Below are 21,396 nucleotides of genomic sequence, written 5' to 3'. Positions count from 1 at the left end.
CGCCACTCACACAGAATCTAGCTCAACACATCTGTATTTCTAATGCGACATAACTATGAAACCGGTATAGCTTTTCCCTTGATTCTTACGATAGCTGTTATTGATGAAAAGGCTCTATCGGTATATTATGAAGTAAGCGGGGAATTGAAAAAGACAGGAATTCGAAATTTGACTAGCAAAACGAACGGACTGAATTTTAGAACAAGAAGGTTAAATTCACGACTGGGGACTGTCGCTTTTCTGACACCAGTCGCAATAAATTATATTGATTAGAGATATTTTTCAATTCCCGAATAGCAAATTTGTAACTTTGATTTAATAAAAAATGATTAATTCTATTTAATTTGTTTTCTTTTTTGTAGGAAGTCATACCCCTAGACTAGACAGCCAGAAGCCTAAATTATCCTTTTTAATTAGAGACTTAGAGTTTCTCAATATTCTTGTAAATTCTCCTTTTATTTTATTTTTATTAACAAAATTTACGACAAGTTAGGCAGAACCCTACACAAGTTAGGCAGAACCCTACACTACAATCTTTTTCTCAATATCCTTTTTATTTTCCTTTTATAAAAAATAATACGACAATTAGACAGCCAAACCCTACGCTGGGGACTTAAGTTAGACAAATCCCTACACTAGGGGCTTCAGCCACGTAAAATCCCTACACTGCGTACGTGAGTTTGAGATATTGATATCTATTCTGGTCATTTGTGAAATGGTTGCTTGAGAGTTAGTCGCACGTTTAACTGTTTGCTTAGTGCTTGCTAGCTGGACAAAAATTCCGTCTTTATCTAAGTAGTTTGTTGTAGTGACAAGTTTTAGTGGTGTACGGTGTTGCATCCCAATTTCGACAGCCAGGTGGCTAATTTTACAGAAATACAATTTTGAATAGACGTTTCAGAAGAGTGTTTCTCTTTCGGTCATTACATACAGACGAACGGATTCGGGAATCTTATGTTACAATTTTCCCACGAAGAGATTATGGTTTACCGCTGTGATAGGGATTTTGGCGGACAAACGTGTCCGGTCTGAGCAGCTATCTCGGCCGACAAATTAAGTCTCACAGCGGACACACCAGTTTTAACGTCAATCATCATGCTTAATAACTTTATCTTGTACTATATATCCACGGTTTAGAAGACTTTTTAAAATTTCAACGAAGTCACTCTGAAAGGCTTTCATCAGACCAACGACCTGCGCTTGAAGAGTCAAACGTTTCACTAGGCTTTTTTCCTGAGGTTTGTTTTTACGTGCCAAGTGAGCGACAGTGAATAAGAGCAAGTAGGTTCCTCGTATTCATTCTCACTTATAGAATTTTTCCTGGGCCTTTTCTTTCTTACTTAGCCTACTGTAATACCAAAACTTAGCCTACTCCTAGAGTGTTAGCAGTGCCTGCTCGTTGCAAAATATTATACTAAGCAAATGGGCGAATGCAAAAAATACTATATTTTGATAAAGCTTGAATCAATGAATTTCAATCTTAAGCTTAAAAAAACTTTTTTTTAAAGCAACCTTTTGAAAACATCAAAACCATTTAAATTTTAAACTATTAAACAATTGCATGCTAGTGTAGCCCAGGGGCGGATCTACCGGGTGGGCCTGATTGGTACAGGCCCACCCAGATTGACAGTGGGCCCACCCAATATCAGATTCATGAAAAAAAACATATTAATGTTTAACACTAGAACAACCAAGTGGCACTGAATTGTCTGTGGCATCACTATTTCACAGCATGATAGCACTATAACATTTGTAGTTTTGTACCACTATACCACTGTAATTTTTGTATGCTGGCCAGCCGTGGCATTATTGTTGAAAGCCCACCAAGATATTTCCTAGGCCCACCCATTAATTACGTTCTGAATCCGCCACTGGTGTAGCCTACCAGTATATGAAAGCAAACGCTTCGAAAATTAAACTGTCTTCATTATGAGTGCAAGTACTGTTGCTCTACCTTTTTGCTCAAGTTGATTTGTTTTTATTTTTTACTGTTGTATGTTTCGATTCTGCATAAGATAATTTCAACTGTGTGAGTTTTATTACTTTCATCTGCCGTTTGTTACTTTCCATGAATAATATCTTGAGTCGCTTCTAAAAGATTTCATAGTAGGTTACGATTAAAAAGTTGTGTGGCCCGATAACTCATGTGTAATTGACAAAGTGGCCCACGACCGCAAAAAGGTTCGTCACCCCTGAGGTAGAGTATTACCATAGGCACCCACTATTCATTTCTTTCTTTCCAAAATTTTTTCCATCTGCTTCAAATTCGACACTAAAAATTGCGTTTGTTTCCAAAATCAATTACGCGTCATCATTAGCCATTTTTCAGTTGTGTTGATGTTATTTTGCAGTAAATAATTTTAATTTTTCATTTATGTATTTTTATTACTTTTTGCAGCTTGGTTTGCAAAATTAGGCCCTTCTCTAGGAAACAGCCTTAGGCCTACAGTACCCTTAATCCGGCCCTGACAACAATGTAGCCTGTCACTCATGGCCTACTTGCACTAAATATGAATCAATGGAGTCTTGAAGTAATAAGCCTTGTTAAACGAACATAGCTTTAAGAATGCCATTCACGCCGCGCTGGTTCGACTCTCGGGGTGTGCGCTTAAGCAAAGCACTTTCAGGACTGCTTTCCATTCAGCGGCACCCTAGGGACCGTTCAAATATTACGTAACGCTATCGAGAGGGAGGGGGTTTATGAAAAGCGTTACGTTAGCGTCACATCTGGGGGGAGGGGGTTCAAGCAAAACGTTACGTAACGCTTACGAGTACGGTAGTTTATTTGTGCTGGCTGGTATCGTCGTTTGGATACTAAATTAAGCTGAAATCATATCCAACAGCACCTATTCAGCACCAACAAAATCTCTATCAAGTATCAACTACGGTACTGTAATTCCATACAAGTTCTAAGTTCTCAAAACCTCGCATTGCGAAATTGCAAGGCAGCATTCTTACATCACAAAGCTTGCTTTGATGTGAGTGAACAACATTAGAGTTGCCAGATGGCCTTTTTTTAGGCCAAATTCCAAAAATCTGGCCTTATTTGGTCCTTTTTATGGCTGCAAATTTTGACCGGTTTAGAAAGTATTATTTTAAGTAAATTGCAAATAAAAGTATCACTTATCATCACTTAAAGCAGTGGTTTTCAACCTTTTTGGTGGAACGGAACCCAATGAAACATACAATTTGACCCACCGGTGTACAAACAAACTGTCTGAAAGAACTCCTTGAAGCGAAGAAAACATGTCGACAAAATTTGGCAGGAAAGCAGAAAGTTAAAGGTTATCGCACCACAAGAAAACAACGAAAATTCGAGATCGCAGCGAACGTGTTAAAGTGTAGAAAATTTATTAATAGTGGCAAACCTAATCAATATTTGATTATATTTAAACAATATGCATATAATAATATAATAGACTCTCGGAATTGAATGTAAACTTGCGGAATCCCTAGACTTACTGGCGGAACCTTACGGTTTCGCGGAACCCTGGTTGAAAACCACTGACTTAAAGCCTGAACTACATCCGTTTTAATTACGGTACTAAGTAGAGACAGTTTTTTTTTAAGGTTTGGTTTGGTTTGGGTGACCGCTAAGTAGTTTTAAGAGACCGCAAGTGTTTCATTTAAATACCAAAAATAGCCACAACTACATACAATCAACGCAACATAAAATGAATTATTCGACAAGGCACAGCTTAAATGATTGTGACAGAAAACAGCTTGCCCAACACGGCCGCCAAACAAGTTTGCTGCACAATCAAACAAAGTGTGCTTGTTGGCTTCTGCTTGTTATGTTTCCACACGTAAAAATTGATCATTATGCGCCATAAATCAGAAATAAACATTGACGAGTATCGAAGGTGCACTTCTTTTGTGAATAACTCTTTGATTCAGCTGTTAGCTGTACCTCTACTTATTCTTTTTTCCGGACGTGAACTATTGATCGTAGGTTATATTAGTATTATCGACAAGACATAGCGAGAAACAACCATTACTTTTCTACTGTAGTTGCAGTGATGTACGCGCATACAAAAAATATTGACGCCGTCAGCGTTAACGCAAACGTTCGAAAAACCATACGCCGTATGCGTCAACGCAACTTGTAAAAAAAGTTGGCGGCGTCAGAGCATACACTAGCGTAAACTAATTTTGTTTGCTAGGTGTCAAACATTCACACGGTATAAACCACTCGAAACAAACAAGTTTTATTTTGAATTTCCACGAAGAAACACAAGCATCTGAAAGTGTTCATCTGATATTTTGCTGTGTTTTGGTTCCAATATGTCTTTGCCCATTGAAAACATTCTTTCAACTGCAGTGCTGGAAGGCATTGGCGTGTTGTAGCAAAAAAAATACATTAAAAAGTATGCGTTGACGCTATGCGCTAAAAAACAGCGAAAACTTTACGGCGAAGCCTCAAGCGCAAACTATCCAAAAAAATGTGGCCGCAAGCGTTAACCTAAACAAAAAGTCTACGCCGCAAGTCTGCTTGGACAGGGTGGTTCTATTGAGTTGAACCGGGTGGGCTACTAAACGTTTTCAGTAGGTAGGCTACATAACGTTTTAATTCCAAAAAAAAAAAATAGCTAAAATTTCACGTCTCAAACGTAAGCTTCAGGTGCATACAAACCAAGATATTTTATCAGCACGTGTTTCCACGTCATAATTTTGATAAAAACTGGCAAAACGGTTGACAAAAACGTTACGTTGGCGCAGTGGCTCCGAGAGGGGGGGAAAGTCGGGCTACTTTCCCCCCTAGCATAACATTGTAAAGGAAAAACGAGTAGTAGTTTTTCGTTTTGTCACTTTTGAGGGGGCCCATTTTTTACTACTAAAATAAAAATTTATCAACCTAAAAGTAAACAAACTTTTGAATGAAATGTGTAGTTACAACTTTACAAGTCAATCATTGTTATGTTGTTCTAACTTGAAAACTAGTGCTGCTTTGGCTAAACGTGTATTATGTTTGCTTGACCAATTGTACCTTGACATGAAAAACTGCGTTTGCCTGGCATAAGCTTATGATAATGGATCCAACATATTTGGAAAAGTGTCCAAGCAAGATTGAAGGAAGTAAACCCTTCTTGCCTATTTTCTGCTTATGGATGTCATTGCTTAAATGCACTAGAGTTGGAGTTCATGGTGTGCAGTGTTGTCCAAATATTATATCATTTTTGGGTAGTGTAATTGATCGACTACGCTTATGTCATTTTCAATTGCAGCCAAGCCAGATAGGAAATTCTAAAGAAAGTTATCCCATTTCCAAGCAGCCTACTTGAGCAGTTTCAAACATGTGCTTCTCTGCATTATGTAGATCACAGTCCTAAGCGAGATTCACTCTAACCTATTTATGCAGCGATAAAGAACTTTTCAACGTTTTTCGGCCCCAGAGGAGGCTCGCACGACGACGATGAATGGACAATAAGCTGATGATTAATGAAGTTAAAGGAACATGTAATCAAAGTTACAGAAAGCCAGTAGTAAGCTACTCGCAAGCTTAAGTTGTTATAGGAACTATGAATTAAAAAAAAAAATTCTGGGGACGGAACGCTCCAACAACTCCGCTTTACCAGCTCAATCTTACAAACGAAATTTATTCTATTGTAGGCTACGCTATGTGGCAAAGGATTCGCTAGCTGTGGGTGGTTTATTCACAAATGTATCAACAAACTCAGATATCATCGATAAGTTTGAAGTCCTATGGAAATATCATTGTATGTCTGATGTATAGTTGTAAGCATGTGGAACAAATTTAAACAAGTCGTAGCCTACAACAATGACATTTTGGATGAGTTGGGAGGCTACTTTTGAAAGAAAGCTACCCAGCAAACTTGAGCTGCAAACCGGAACGCATCACCCCATGATATCTACTCAAGGAAATCATTAATTGCAACTTTCAAAACACTTTTCCAAATATTTTTGTTGCTTTGAAAATTTGTTACCTAAACCGAGCCTACCTCCAACGATTGCGAGTTGAAAACGTGATTTTAGCACACAGAAATTTGTAAGATTTGTTTACGCACCACCACGACTCAAAACCGAGTGAACAGTTTATGCATGTTGTGCATCAAATTATACCTTGCAAAATCTTTATTATTTGATGCTGTGATCCGTAACTTTGCATGGCAAAAGGTTCGGAATAGATTGAATACTTTGTTGAGCTATTTTCATTACCCGCATTGTGTGTTAACAATTTTTCCTTTATCTACTGTAGGTTATACTAAAATTACCACCTATAGCAATTTCGATTCACAACATGACTAGAACCAAGTACCAACGTGACGCAGACTTGTCAAGGGAGGAGACGTTATCACCGACCCAAAAGCGGCTTTTGCAGGATTCCACACAACGGACAAGAATTCATCAGAAAACATGCCCGCACTGCCTTAACACTAGAGAGTTTGAACAAACTATACTGCGTTCTTTGGATATGGTGCATTTTTCTTGGAAGTGTCTTTATTGGGGGCCGGAAAATCGTTTTGGTACTAAACTTAAATTCTCCTCTCAACGGCCGTGGCCAAAGGCACCATGTATGAGGTGTGCATGTGCACATCGTATAACTTTACTGCAATTCTTTTTTAGAGAAAATATTGAGCAACAATAGCAATTTTGCTGCAAGTGTAGTCGAGTGATTTTTGTTGATTTTCATAAATATTGAAAGAAGTTTTATTATAGGCTACATTGTTTAAAATCAAACCTTTAAAGGAATTCAACTTCACGATGAGGAAAGTAGCCAAGTTCGGCTTAAGACACATGATGCAACGCATGTTACAAATTCGTTACTTGTGTTTTTGCTGAAAAATGTTTTTTTGGAGCCCACTTTTAGTATTGTTTCCCGACCAGTCATGATTTCTCTCGGAGGCCCTGCGTTGGCGTCACATGGGGGAGGGGGGGGTCAAAAATTCGGAAAAACAGCGTTATGTAATATTTGAACGCTCCCTTATAGTGAATGGAATAATTCCCCGGCAACAAAACCTTGACGTGGGTTAATCAAGCGCACAACCCGAGAGTCGAATCAGCACCGCTTGATCTTGAAGCTTCTTCTTTCCAGAAGTCATAGTAACAGATGTCATTGTGACAGAAGTGGTTAAGCTAACATTCTGTATACATAGATCAAGCACTGCAGTTGCTTCTCAAAAGGTCTTCTTTATTGATTACGCAGCATGTGTGTCGATGTTCCCAGATGGCCAGGACAAAAGCACAAGACGCGGACGCCAAGTTGTGTCAATTTGAAAAAGGCGAATATTGCCACGCTAGTTTGTTTTATACACGAAAGTATTCATCCGCCTGAGTGCTGCCAGGCCCAATGCTAATGAATTAATAAAACTTGAAACAGTTGAATTATGAAAACGCTGGACTGCCAAATATTTGCTAGTGACGAATATAAGACAGCAGTCGGTACACACTAACCAACTGAGCTATCGGGGCTGACTCTGGTATAATATTGTATTACAAGTACTTAAATGAGTAATAGCAGCATGTGATCTGCCAATGTTGCATTATGAAAACGACAAACATAATGAAACACTGAAGAAAAATATGTTTCTGGTATTTCATAATCTTGTTGGGAATGTGACCGTAGAGGAAAAACACCTTAAAAATGCTTTGAATATCCGCCCCGTTAGCTCAGTGGTTACGCGCCCGGCTCAAGATCATGCTGCGCTTGTTCGATTCTCGGGGTGTGAGCTTGAGCAACGCATTCAGGACTGTCCTCCATTCAGCGGCACCTAGTAAATGGAACGATTCCCCCGCAGCAACACTTCAACAACCGGAAAACTTCTCTCTGTCAATCTCGGTAATTGGCCCTGCGTCAAGAGCCTTTACAAGTAGGCTATTGTATGCAGGGCCGGATTTAGCTAATGGGGGCCCTCATGCAAAAAAATTTTTCAAGCCTACGGCGCGAAAAACCATCTCTACGTCTACAGTAACATCAGTCCAGTATTACACAGCATTTTGCAGAAACTTTAAAGGCCAAAAGGAAAAAATAACACAAAATCACATTTTTTTCCACATAGGGGGCCCTTCAAAAGTCGGGGGGCCCGGGGCAACTGCCCCCTCTGCCCCCCTAAATCTGGGCCTGACTGTATGCGAAACTACCAGGAATAACCTATCAAGGCTTTGTCAGTCCGAGGATAAAGATTCAAAACCAAAACCAAGGACGTCGACATAATCTATAGCACAGGGCTTCCCAAACTGAGGGTCGCGTAACGAACTTCAAGGGTCGTAGAAAGTATAACAATTTGCACAAGGTAGGCTACTGCATATTAACACTTCTGTGCGAGATGCTGTGACAGTTATTAACTTTATTAAGAGTCGCGCACTCAATAGGCTACCCATATTTAAAAAAATTTAAGAGGTGAAATCGGTGAAATGGAATCGGAATTAAAAACTCTTTTACTCCATCGTGAAGTGAGGTTGCCTTCAAAAGTCAAAGCTTTAAAATGATTGATTGATTGATTGAATCTTTATCCTCGGACTGGGAAAGCTTCTTGCAGAGCTTATTCCTGGCAGTTTCGCATACTTGTAGAGGCTTTGAATCACTGACGCAGGCCCGGTCACCGAGATTGACAGAGTGAAGTTTCCGATTGTTGAAGTCTTGTTGCCGGGGAACTATTCCATCCATTAGATGCCGCTGAATGGAGAGCAGTCCTTAACGTGCATTGCTCAAGCGCACACCCCGAGAGTCGAACCAGCGCCGCTTGATCTTGAAGCTTCTTCATTCCAGAAGTGACGCGCTAACCAATTGAGCTATCGGGGCGACTTGGCTACCCAATTACGGTAACGTTGAAAACCGAAATCGTGATTTTTCCAACAGAATAAAATTCAGTCTTGGTCCGTCATTTTCGCAATGATCCTATCTAGCTTTTGGAATTGTGCCAAAATGTAAGATTTGCTTGAAAGACTGAACAAATTTAATTTGTCCCTCCTAAAAGAAGATATCAATATTTTGCATTGAAATCTAAAATTGATGCGTTCATCAAAAATTTGAACATCTGGAAACAAATATTTCAAATGGTTTATCTGAAATGTTCTCACTTCGCCTACCGTTCTAACCTAAGCAACATTGCAACCGCCTTGAGACCTGCATTAACAAGCACTGAGCCACGGCTGGACTTGCTTTGTTCCAGAAAGCAGTCACACCCATGACCCATCACACTGAACAAATGTGTTTGCTTTTTTGTTTTGTTTCCAGTAGGCTGCCATAAGTGCCATAAGCTTCGTTGTTATGGTTGGTGAAATAAATAAAAACAAACTGAACTGAGAATGGTAAATTGTTTTTGGTTTTCGTTAGATTTAAGCTTTTCAATAAATATCACAAATGTATATTTCGCACTGTTCGTCGTTTTAATCGTAAGGGGCGCGAAACATTTTAGAAGAATAAAAGGGGTCTCGAGCAAAAATGTTTGGGAAGCTCTGTTCTAGCAGAGTTTTTTTGTCGAGTCATCATTACAATTGCTTTTGAATTATTGTGACGTAATATCGGTATAAAAATAATCATACTAATATTTCATCAGTGCAATTCTTAACGCACAAAAATATGCTGGATTCAGTGGCGCCGCCAGACCTTCAACATTGGAGGGGCAAAATATTGACAGTGCAAGACAATAGCATAGTCAAAATTTTGAAAGGGGGGGGTGTTGACAGCCGGCGGGCGAAGCCCGATGGCGTGTTCGCCGAAGGCGACACTTAGCGGCGGGGGGTCTGGGGGGCCTCCCCCAGAAAATTTTGAAAAATTACTTTCAGTTTGGTGCATTCTGAGAGCATTTTCAACAAAATTGTGGGTATGAATATTTCTGTAAAATGGTGCTGTCCGGTGGCATAGCAAAAGAATAAGATCATGTTTTCTTCGGCATTTTTCGGAAATAAAGCTAAGTCTCTATGTTTTCTTGTTGCTAATTTCAGACTGAGATATTTGAATGTTTGGTATTGGCAAAACTCGCTCTTTTAATGCAGTTTCGTTTAAAATTAGGCAAACTTTGTTTTAGAGACATAGGTTGATTGCTTTTTTTGCGAGATTATTACAGTTTTATTATTTATCAATTTTCTCCTTGGTTGATTCAAAAAACGATCTTATTCCGGTAAGTCACTAACTTTTATGCTCTGAAGTCAACCCAAAGTTTAGAAAATGTAACGTCATAGAGGTCATACATCTTGATGAGTGTCAAACAAAAAGCTTTGAGACAATGAAGTTACTTTAGGCTATTTCTGATATATTCACGTTTTGTATAAAGAATAGCTGTTTAGATGTTAATCTAGATTGAACAAGCGATCTCAGCAGTTGCAGATGGCTTGCATCCTTGCACAGTTTGACGAGAAATTACATCATAGGCTAAAACTTTTCTTGTAAACAATGTATTAACATCCGTAAATTCAATTTGAATGGTTGAAACCCCCGAACCCTCCTCCCTTGGCTACGCCACTGGTGCAAGACATGCAAGACAGAGTATATTATTTAATTTCTCTTGTTTTTTACCAGGACTGGAAAAAATATTTAGCTTCCCGGGAATCTGTTTTTTAGAGAAAAAATTTCCCGCGGCTTACAATCACGATAATGAGAACCTTATATTTTACTGATCTCCTGAGCTGACGTAAACCTTAAAAGTCATGTCGACATATTCTTGATGCCCCCTTATCGAAAATTGTGCTTTGTATTACCGCTTTGAAGGAGGATTACGACTATGAACAAAAGAATAAATTTTAAACTTCATTTTGAATTGAAAAGACATGACGTAATGTCTTCCAACCTTAGTTATATATTTTTTCATTACGTAACGTCTTGTGGGAATAAATTGAAAATCAGTATGATCACTCAGAATGAAAGCAATGGGACTACGAATCCTCACTAAACCAATCAATCAATGGTCTAGTTGCACTGAAAATGACAACCTTATATTTTACTGATCTCCGGAGCTGACGTAAACCTTAAGGTATAGATCTGTTGACTCAATGCAAACCCTTTGAAGGTTGGGGTGGGGGGGGCTGCCAATTCAACTTTTTTGTATCAACAGTTGTATCTCTAAAACCACTGAGGCTGCGACTACGAGATTTCTTGACTTTTCCTAACTTTTATTCACCTCTATTGAGCTGAAATTTTGAGCGAATAAAGGTTATAAATTGAAAGATATGTTTGTTTTTTTGTTTGTTTGTTTAGCTTTATCCTGCATTGCGGGAAAGCGGACTTGAGCGCTATGCATCGGTGTACGCCTTCTGACGTACACCTGACCCTCGCTGCAGCCGACGGCAATGTCTGTTTCCGGTTGTCTACTCTACTTATGACTTAAATTTGGTACTACCCATTACTCGAAATCGATCACTGGGTAGAGGCAATTATCGTAAAGTTTCTTGCCCAGAGAAACAACAGCAAGTGCCGGTGGCTGGAGTCGAACATGCAGGCTCTCGACTGCGAGCCCAACGCGCTAACCACTCGGCCACGGCTGCCGAGTGGTTAGCGCGTGAGGCTTCCCGTGAAGCACCGAGTATTGAACGCGGGCCGGTAGAGTGAGGCACCACTCCACTGACCGCTACGCCACTCAATATATAAGGCATTTCTCAGCACATCCTCTGAAATATTTCATATTCTATTGTAAAACATTTTCCCATCAGCTGGATGAAAGTAATTGATTTGGCCCATGTCTCGTTAATCCTAACTGTTTAACAGCGTGAAGGGCATTGGTGTTACGGCCAATCTCTGTACAAATCAAACGTCATATAAAACCGTTCAAGTCTACTGAATATTACGTCATGGAAGTTGCTAGAAAATGTGCCAAAATTGCACCATCGTTCATAGACTTGTGTCAAACTTGTTTGGACTTGTTTGGGCCTGTTTAAACAGGAAATATTACATCAGCTTTAAACACCTGTTGGAATGACTTCATAATTGTCTTTCATTTATTGCGTCACAGTTACTTTCTACGTGAATTTGAGATATTGATATCTATTCTGGTCATTCGTAAAATGATTGTTTGAAAGTTGGCCGCACATTTAACTGTTGGCTTAGTGCTTGCTAGCTGGACAAAAGTTCCGTCTTTTATCCAAGTAATCTGTTCTGTAGTGACAGTTTTCAGTGGTGTACGCGTTGCACCCCCTCGTTTTCGGTAGCCGTGGGCTAATTTTTACAGAAATACACTTTTTGAAAAGAAGTTCAAGTGTGTGTTTCTTCGGTCATTATATGCAGACGAAAGGATCCGGGAACTTTAAGTTACAATTTTCCCACGAAGAAATTATGGTTTACCGCTGTGACCAATTGGCTGTATGTAAAATAATGTAAAAAAAATTAATCACAACATTACTATGCACGTTCTTCATTACTCTACCAAAAAATAATGTGTAAACTCACGCTACAAATTACACTCATAAGTGACCTCAACATTTCAACGTATATAAGCAGTTCTAAAATTCACATAGTTTTAATTTTCGGATATGCTCAGCGTGAATAATTTTACAAAGTGAATCCCAAATTTTGAAACCGTGCCAAAATAACAGAGATATCACTCCTAAAGCATAAGAAGAATTGACAGCCCCCCCCCCCAAACTGAGCAAGACTCCAGGAGCCCAACCTTCTAAGGGTTAAAAGTCATGTCGACTTATTCTTGATGCCCCCCTTATCGAAAATTGTTCTTTGTAGTACCGCTTTGAAGGTGGATTACGACTATGAACAAAAGAATAAATTTTAAACTTCATATTTGTATTGAAAATACATGACGTAATGTCTTCCAACCTTATCACATTTTTTTTTCATTACGTAATATTTACCACCACCAAACCACTTTTGACGATCGAATTTGTTAATTTATTATTCGGTAAAATCTTTAGATGATGTCACGTCATTACGCCGATTTGAGATATAATTTCATTCATGACGTCGTATGGATGGAAAACTTTTACAAGTTTTATACTCTGCTGAGATTAAAGAAGAAACATAAATGATAAATATTGGAGAAATTGAGTCTCCTTTACAACTAAAGAATCGAACAACTCAAAGCTGCTGAAACAAAACGTTTTGTTTAAGTGAAAGGATCACCGCAAGCAACCAATGCCAAAATGTGCGCGGAAGAAGTCATGGGAGTTTGAGGTATCAAAAATTTAACAGGTTGTTATTTTTCTACATCAATGTGATGTTAGTTAAAACTTTAAAAAGTCTATATCTTTGCTTCTGTAGAAAATCTTTTTATCTACTGTACAATTTAGTCATCAAGGTTTTACAGTTTTCCATACTTTTTTTTAAAGAGAGAGCTTTTACCTCCCCCCCCCCCCCCCCCCCCCTTGCAACTTGAGTTGACTTACTTGAGGTTGGGATCCAAATATTAAAAAAAAAATATTAATATGTATTAATAAAAAAAAAAAAAAAGATGATGCCCAAAACATTGGGGGGGCAGCTGCCCCGCCTGCCCCCCCCTGCCGGCGCCACTGGCTGGATTAGAAGAATAATTTTTCATCGCTTCATGTTAAAACGTTTCTCAATAAAAAAAGAACTCTTACTTTGTTATAATTGCAAAATGGTGATTCATATCACACAGTAGCGTATTTAGGGGGGAGGATGAAGGGCGATGGCCTCCCCCTAATAATCATGTAAAAAAAATACAAATTTTGCAAAAAAAAGTTTTAACCCAACACATAATTGCTTGGATGATTCGTCCTAGCGCGGGAAGGGGGCGGGGGTATAGCCTACTTTTTGCAATGTAATTTGTCAACAGTTTTTCTTCCTTGACAATTGCATGGCACGAATTCATGAGAGATTTAATGAACACTGCTCGCTAGCTTTTAAAGTCAGCACATTTCTGCTTTCATTGATTCATGAAGATGAAGACTGCCCGATCGAGGAGATTTTCGACTGCTACCATGAAATGCTGGATGTTGAACCAAGCAATTGCTTTGCAGCTGCTGTTGAATTGCGAAGATGGAGAAAGCGAATTGGCTTGCAGTTTCTGTGGATAAACGATCTGCAACTCTTGTGGATGCGTGTCAAGCTGATGAACAACTCGGCACTTATCCGATTATCCATGAATTACTTCGAATCTTTGCTTCGCTTCCAGTTACAACTGCCTCCAATGAGCGATGTTTCAGTTCACTAAAGTAGCCTACCTGAAAAATTATTACCGCGCGACCATGACCGAGCCACGTTTGGATGGTCTAGCTCCGATGTTTCTAAACAAGGATATTGTACTCGAGTATGATGCAGTCATTGATATATTTGCCAAGCGCAGCCATCGCATTAAACTGTAAATTGTCATTGCGAATCGCCGAGAATGTTAAAAAGGTATTCGAGGTAGGAAGGACTAACTTATTGTTTATGTTCTGAAGTGTTTGATTCTTTTGTTGGTTGATTGATTGGAACAGTAACTTAATTCTTCAGATTTGCTCTTGATTTTGGACCCCCTCCCCTTATGTGACGGTTTCAGCTAACCCTCTTCCCCCCCTTTCTGACGCATCATATGACATTTTGGTATACAGCCGCCGAGTCAGCCGCCACGCGGCTGACTGACACAATGTCTTGGCCTCCCCCTAACAAACTTTCTAAATACGCCACTGATATCACAAATACAAAATTTATAAGTAGACCCATGAGGATGCACACAGGCTTTAATATAATTATAAACTCGTAAGAGTCATTGAAAATTTAGGTGAAAAAATGGAAAATAGCCATTATATTTGCTATTGCATCGAAAAAAACAATGGGGTTTTGAAATTTGGTGACATATTAGTTTGATCTATTTCATACAGTGACATGGTAAAAGCAATAGGCTACAAGATTGTGGATACATGCATTTTTACGTAGGCTTACAGTACAAACTAAAAGCCTAAACAATACAAAATGTGAATAGACACAAACACATTTATAGAAAATTCAAACAAGAGGTAACATTCTTTAACCATAAACAGATAAAACCAAGCAACCACACGGCATTTAACATGACCATAAACTACAAACGTTTTCGGCCATACACATGTTAGCTCTTTTCAAGTAACAAAAAAATAACTGATTTTACATCTACAGTAGAACTCGGTTAATCCGGATTCGATTTGACCGGCGATTCCATCCGGATTAGGCGAAGATCCGGATTAACCGATGACGGTTCTATCAAGCCTGACGTTACCTAGATAGAAGGGTATCGGTAAAAATCACCGAAATTGAACGCATTAGTGTGGTCATCTGCCAATTCCGAGACGCGCGATCACCATATTAACGATAGAATTCTTTTGAAATGCAGTAGGCATGTAAAACGAATGTATTTGTAGACTCTGCGTCTAACGCAAGAACACACTGGCAAAAGTTATATCTTCAGACATGCGTGTCGGAATAATCTGTAGTCACTCAAAACTTTTGAAAACAGTTACAGAAGACGAGTTTCTTTGGAAAACTTACAAAAAATCAAACAAAGTCTTCTATTGGAAAAACATCACCGACATACCGCCGAAAATTCCACCGACATCTTTTCAAGTTACAGTACGAGTTTGAGCATTTGCGCACGAATTTTGCGTTAGGAGGGATTACTGTTCATGAAAAGAAGAAATCCGCAATAATTTATTGCGTCACATTAACGGAACAATAGATAAGAAATTTCTCGCAATAAGCCATGTTACGTTTTAGCATAAAATGGCAAAACTGTCGGGAAAATCCAGATAAAGCGATAGAGAAAGCGCAACTTTTGTCCGGAATAGGCGAAGATCCGGATTAAATAATCCGGATAATCCGAAGCCGTTTCTCAAGAAAAAGATTACAAATCATTTGTACTTCCAGTTTCATCCGGATTAGGCGAAGATCCGGATTAACCGAATCCGGATTAACCGAGTTCTACTGTACATTCAATCAATCAATGTTTTATTTGTCAGTAACAGGAACATTAGGTACATGTTTGAAATATGCAAGCAATAATATACATACACAATGCAAAAGTTGCACAAGTTCCCATACCGACAGGGAGACAACGAGACGACCATACGGTCTGCTAGTCAATTGCCACCCTACAGAAATGACGATTTTGCCATTTAAAATAAGCTTTAAAAATAAAATAAAACGTTAGTATTATGAGTGCAACCTATTTCGTCCCCTAAACACTTTGTTTCTCAATTTCAAAAGATCAAAAGAAAACATACAACAGACTTAATACAAAAAATACAACAGACAGCGTTGGACTGATTTACGATGATAAAAGATGTTCTCTTCTTGGCATGAATGCTGATACACTATGTTTTTTTAACTACAATTTGTTGTTCTTGAACTAACTGTTGTTGTTAGCTAGCCTAACAACCAGTATAGGCTAGCTAACTGCTAAGCTATTGTTTTCAGCTGCATTTTTACAGCGAGGACAAAAGAGGGAGGCAAGAAATTTTACAGGAAGACAATTGCTCCCCTTGGTTACACCCACTTGCTCTTAATGCAGTATGTGACGTCTACCGCCCCGATAGCTCAGTTTGTTAGAGCGTGACTTTTGAAAGGAAGAAGCTTCAAGATCAAGCGGCGCTGGTTCGACTCTCGGGGTGTGCGCTTGAGCAATGCACGTTAAGGACTGCTCTCCATTCAGTGGCACCTAATGAATGGAGCAACAACTTCTATAATCGGAAACTCCACTCTGTCAATCTCGGTGACCGGGCCTGCATCAGTGATTCAAAGCTTCCACAAGTATGCGAAACTGCCAGGATTAAGCTCTGTAAGAAGCTTTCCCAGTCTGAGGATTAAGGTTCAATCAATCAACTAATCCATGTTACAGCAACCAACAAAACCGCAACCCACAGGATTACTTGGATAAATAGGACAAAGTGTGAGACATTAGAAAATGTAGTGCAAAAGTTTGCAAATCCTGACTACTTCGATTTGTCTTTTCAGTTTCATTTTGCATTGTTGCTATAACTTTCAGTTAAATCGTATTGAAGTTACAAGATGGCTGGAATGGGTAATGCAAGACATTTAGAAACTGGTAATTTATTCTATAAGTACCTAGCCATTCTGGTGCATATCCTTCTGTAGCTTACAATAGCCTATCCTGTTTGTGGTCATTTACTATTGACCATTGAATTGTGTTTTGTTGCAATGGTGAACTAAGTGGTTAAAAATTTATCTCAGTTACTGGTAAACTTTCTGAGGCCTGGAAATGCTAAGGAAAATAGCAATGCTTTTCTAACTTTCAGCGAGCTATAATACTCTTGTCTCACAAAAACTATTACTGAGTAATTTGTTCACATGTAGCAAATATGGATAGGCTATTGGTTTACTTTTATAATATCAAGATCATAAAGTATCTGCAACAATATTTTATTTTTTAAATATTCAACAAACAAAACTTTAAATAACAGCAAGTTTTGTTGCAAAACTGTACTCAAATGATTTTCTTACTTGGCTTATTTAAAATTACCTATTAGGCATATACTCTATACAGTTTCATTTGTACTCAGCATTGATAGTTGCAGCGTGGCCTCTATCCCTTCACGTTTGTATAGCTGCTGCATGTGCATTGTGCAATGAAACGTCTTATGTAACCAACCTTCAGTACTGAGAACAATTGATAAATATGTGATACTTCGGTCTATTTAAAAACAAAAAAAAAATTTTTTACCAGCAATTTCATTCTTGCAGGTTCTCAGAAACCATCACCATCTGGCAAGGATGTGCTTCGTGTTTATGGAATGAAATTCTGTCCTTATGTTCATAGACTGAAGCTGGTTTTAGCAGCTAAAGGTGTAAAGTAAGTTTTGTTAACAAATTTGATTATTAAGGTTAATTTTAAGTTTACAGTTGTTGTAACACAAGATTTGCTCATGTATGAAGTCTGCATTTAATGCTAAGCGATACTGTGATTATTACCATTTCTGTTATTTTCCCTGTTAGGCATGAGACTGTCAACATCAACTTGAAAAAGAAACCAGAATGGTATTTTGACATTAATCCTCTTGGAAAAGTTCCGTCTTTGGAAATAAATGGCAAGATCTTGTACGAGTCCGACATAACATCCGATTATGTGGATGCAGCGTTTCCTGGCAGAAAACTAACTACAGAAGATGCTTTTCATTGGGCACAAGAGAAAATTGTTCTAAGCCACTTTGGAGAGGTGTGTATTAACGTAAATAAATTGTATGTTGTAACGTTCAACATCTTAAAACTGTTTCTCGGCTGTACTAGTGAGTACTCAGCCTTGTGCTGAAAGCCAGGAAGAACGCTCCTTTCTTCACAAATCACGTTCTTAAAACTTAAGTTATGTTTTTGATGACTCGCCTGGCTTAGCGATTGCAAAACAAGTTGCCACATTTTTAGATTTGAAGTTTTTAGAATGTTGAATTGGTGAAACTTTATGCTTTTTGTCACAAAAGTTTGACTTCTATTAGAGATGGTAGATTGGTAGAAGTCCCCCACTGTTCGTAGCTTCCATGCAGGTTAATAGCTCTGCATGCACAGTGTCGGTGGGTCTCTGGTGTCATCAGTAGTCTGAGTTGTAAAGCGCTAAGAAGCAACGCATTCTGCGATGGACACTGGCGCTATGTAAAAACAAGCATTATTATTAGTGTACCCAAGAGGTGACCTCCAAAACCTACTATGAGCTTGATATCTGATTTTTTTTTTTAATTGAGGCTAGGTAAGACATATTTTTGAAATAACAATAGATATAACTGCAGACAGAACGCCACTGTTTCGTGTCTCAATGCAGTAAATCGTACACTAGACTTGAACACATTATTAGTTTACAAGTAGATTGGTGATTTTTCATTTGTGGTACGGTACGCAAGTAACCACTTTTGGGTACTTTCACCCATCTTGCCAATGTGCTCAAACTGCCGGAGCGGTGAGCTATGCGCAATGCAACAGCAAGATGTCTGCTAGCAAAGTGCTTAATTGGAAAGCCAAGAGCATTACATAACTGGAGACAGGACGCTACTGTTTCGACCTTAAGGTTTCCTCAGTGCAGTGAATTGTACATAAACTATAGTCAAGAAATTTTTTGTGATGGATCACAAAAGTAAAAAAAGTAATAAAAAGCTGGTATTAAATTTTTGAATTCTTTGCCTGAGTACTTTGAGCTATAACTTTTGTTATATTATAAGCTAGAATGGTCGGAGGCAAAACTAAGCTACTTTATACCCAAGGCAAATCTTTAAACTGATTTACCGATCTGTGTTAACCTCGTCTAATTTTTAGTATGGTGCAGTTTTCACCAATTTTGAGATCTGCTTTAATTTTCACATACCAACATACTGAATTAGCTGGAGTAAAATCTTATTCTGTTAAGGTGGTTTAAATACTAAAAAAAGGCTTTCTTTTGTTCGAAATTGAAGCAATTTGGTTTGGTTATGCACTCGAAAGAAATGTGACGTGCATGACAATTGACAATCTTATGTTGCAAAGAGCATTGTGAAATATATAATGCGTAGGCTTGCCTAAAAAGTGCTTGGTCAAAATATTTGAATTAATTTTCTTTGGAATTTAAGCAAGATGCAGTGTATTTGTTTTGTGATTGTTACTAAATTCCTCTGCAGTCGAACCGCCGTCCTTTTTGCTCAAATGTTTCACATTCGCCGCGGAGTGGTCGCGTGACTGCAAACGAGCATTGATCAAGCTCATGTATCTGGTTATAGATTTTCAAATTCCGTGCTCATTGATAGCCCAGTCACCAGAAGAACGACGTTTGTAATGTCTGAAAGAGTAGCTTGTTGGCCTATATACTTTGTTTAATTTGCTTTTTGCATCAAATAATGCACTTTGTTGTGTTCGCAGGCTATATCCGGCTTTTATGGCTTTGCATTTGCCAAGGATGATGAAGCCAAAGAGAAAAACTTCCAAAAAGTTAAGTCAGGCTTCGGAAAATTAGCTTCCTTTCTTGAAACTGGGAACAGTTCATTTGTGAGTGGTGGAAACAAGCCTGGAATGATCGACTACATGATATGGCCACACCTTGAACGGATCGGATTGTTCATGACTAAAGTTGTCAATGAAAATCCAACAGTGCAAGCTTACTTTGATCGTATGGGCAAAGACGAAGCTGTGATTGCTTGCAGACACCCCAACGAATTGATGACGCAGTTCGTTCATTCTTTCACCGCGGGACCGGAAGTCTTATATGATATTGGCACTGTTGAAAATTAAGGTTTTGGATTAGACAAGAGAAAACCAACAGCCTCTATTTCTATGCATGTTCTTGAATTCTTTTTTTTAAACATGTCTGTGCACTTTTCATGCAATTAATTGCTTGCCTCATGTGGAAAGTTACAATAATTTGCTTGATGTTGCTATAACTTTTGGAAACGAATCTTCATGAAATTGTATATTTAGACGATTTTTAATCAAATATAGTTATTACTATCTGAAACCTTAACAGCCTGTTTCACCTTTAACGGATCAGCAGAAGGGTCTTATTCAAATAGAATATTCATTGTTCATGTAATTGTGAGATCTTTTGAACCCATCAGCAGTATCATGACGTTTCTAGCACTATAAACTAACCAATCGTTGCAGTATCTCTGCTGGTGTTCAACTAGTTTTGTTCCTTGCTGCTTGTGTATAAGGTTGTTCCCCACTGACAGAAGAGGCATTCAAGACTGAATGCCTCTTGCAAAAGTAGCTACTGGTAGGAGAGTAAGAAATATTTCGTCAGCAGGTTGGGATGAACGTGTTGCTTCCAACAAAATGTTAAAATGAGAGACTGTGGACTTGTGGAGCTTTATATCACGCGTTAACAACCTCATTAATCTGTAAACAATGGTTTAGTTTTGAATAAGCAAAAAGAATGAAAAATTATGACGACGTATAATTTGTATGAGAGGAGATTTGAAAGTTGAGGTCCGATGCTAAGGATAGCCTAATGCCTTTCATTTTGATAATACATTAACAACCAGAAGTTGAGATTCTTATCACAAAATTTAAGTTATTATCAATATTGACAAGTGAACGAAACTCCCTAGTTCTTACATAAACCTATTTCCATTTCTAGGTGTAGACTCAGCCTCTCCGGCAGCAGTAGCATGCCTTATTCTTGCTCATGAACTTACTTGAGCAAAGCATCTCAACTGGGAGAACTATACAGTAAGATGTTTCAGTGCCTTAATGGCGTAACATCGACTTGATTTTTTTGGAGGTTTTAAAAACATTTGTCAGATTTCTCCATGAAGCAAGAAAAGGATACAAACTGATTTATATTGTTCAATTAAGTTCAACAAATAGAATCAAAAAGATCGGCAAGCATGTAGCCTATACAGTAGCTCCACACACACAGAACAATACATGACTTAAAAAATATTCTTCATGATTTGAAAAAAAAATAATTCTTGCTTGGCACTGAGCAATGGAATGGTTTCGGGTAATAATGTGCTCAGTTGCGCCTCTATACGGCTGCATTGACACTGTCTGCTTTTTAAATCGCTGAAGAGCAACGCATTCTGCGATGGATACAGCGTTGTATAAAAACAAGC

The 21,396-nt window shown here is 38.5% G+C and overlaps 1 protein-coding gene across 1 annotated transcript; it reads left to right on the top strand.

Moving 5' to 3' along the window:
- Positions 1-16,789: 16,789 nt before the first annotated feature.
- LOC145778475 (glutathione S-transferase omega-1-like) lies at positions 16,790-20,445 on the top strand. The gene is made up of 4 exons (XM_082589957.1): positions 16,790-16,919; positions 17,576-17,684; positions 17,828-18,047; positions 19,706-20,445. The coding sequence occupies exons 1-4, from the start codon at positions 16,883-16,885 to the stop codon at positions 20,072-20,074; spliced, it is 735 nt and encodes a 244-aa protein (XP_082446083.1). The 5' UTR covers positions 16,790-16,882; the 3' UTR covers positions 20,075-20,445.
- Positions 20,446-21,396: the final 951 nt, after the last annotated feature.

Source organism: Aplidium turbinatum, chromosome 10 (assembly GCF_918807975.1).
Source record: "Aplidium turbinatum chromosome 10, kaAplTurb1.1, whole genome shotgun sequence".
NCBI lineage: Eukaryota > Metazoa > Chordata > Ascidiacea > Aplousobranchia > Polyclinidae > Aplidium > Aplidium turbinatum.
Note: the sequence above shows the minus strand (reverse complement) of the source record. Positions and strands in the feature narration are given on the sequence as shown.

What these genes read in the sequence shown, in the direction of transcription:
- LOC145778475 (XM_082589957.1), top strand. Translation starts at nt 16,883, where the DNA reads ATGGCTGGAATGGGTAATGCAAGACATTTAGAAACTG. An exon ending in TGCAAGACATTTAGAAACTG is followed by an intron (nt 16,920 to 17,575) that starts GTAATTTATTCT and finishes TCATTCTTGCAG; the next exon opens with GTTCTCAGAAACCATCACCA. An exon ending in TTCTAAGCCACTTTGGAGAG is followed by an intron (nt 18,048 to 19,705) that starts GTGTGTATTAAC and finishes TTGTGTTCGCAG; the next exon opens with GCTATATCCGGCTTTTATGG.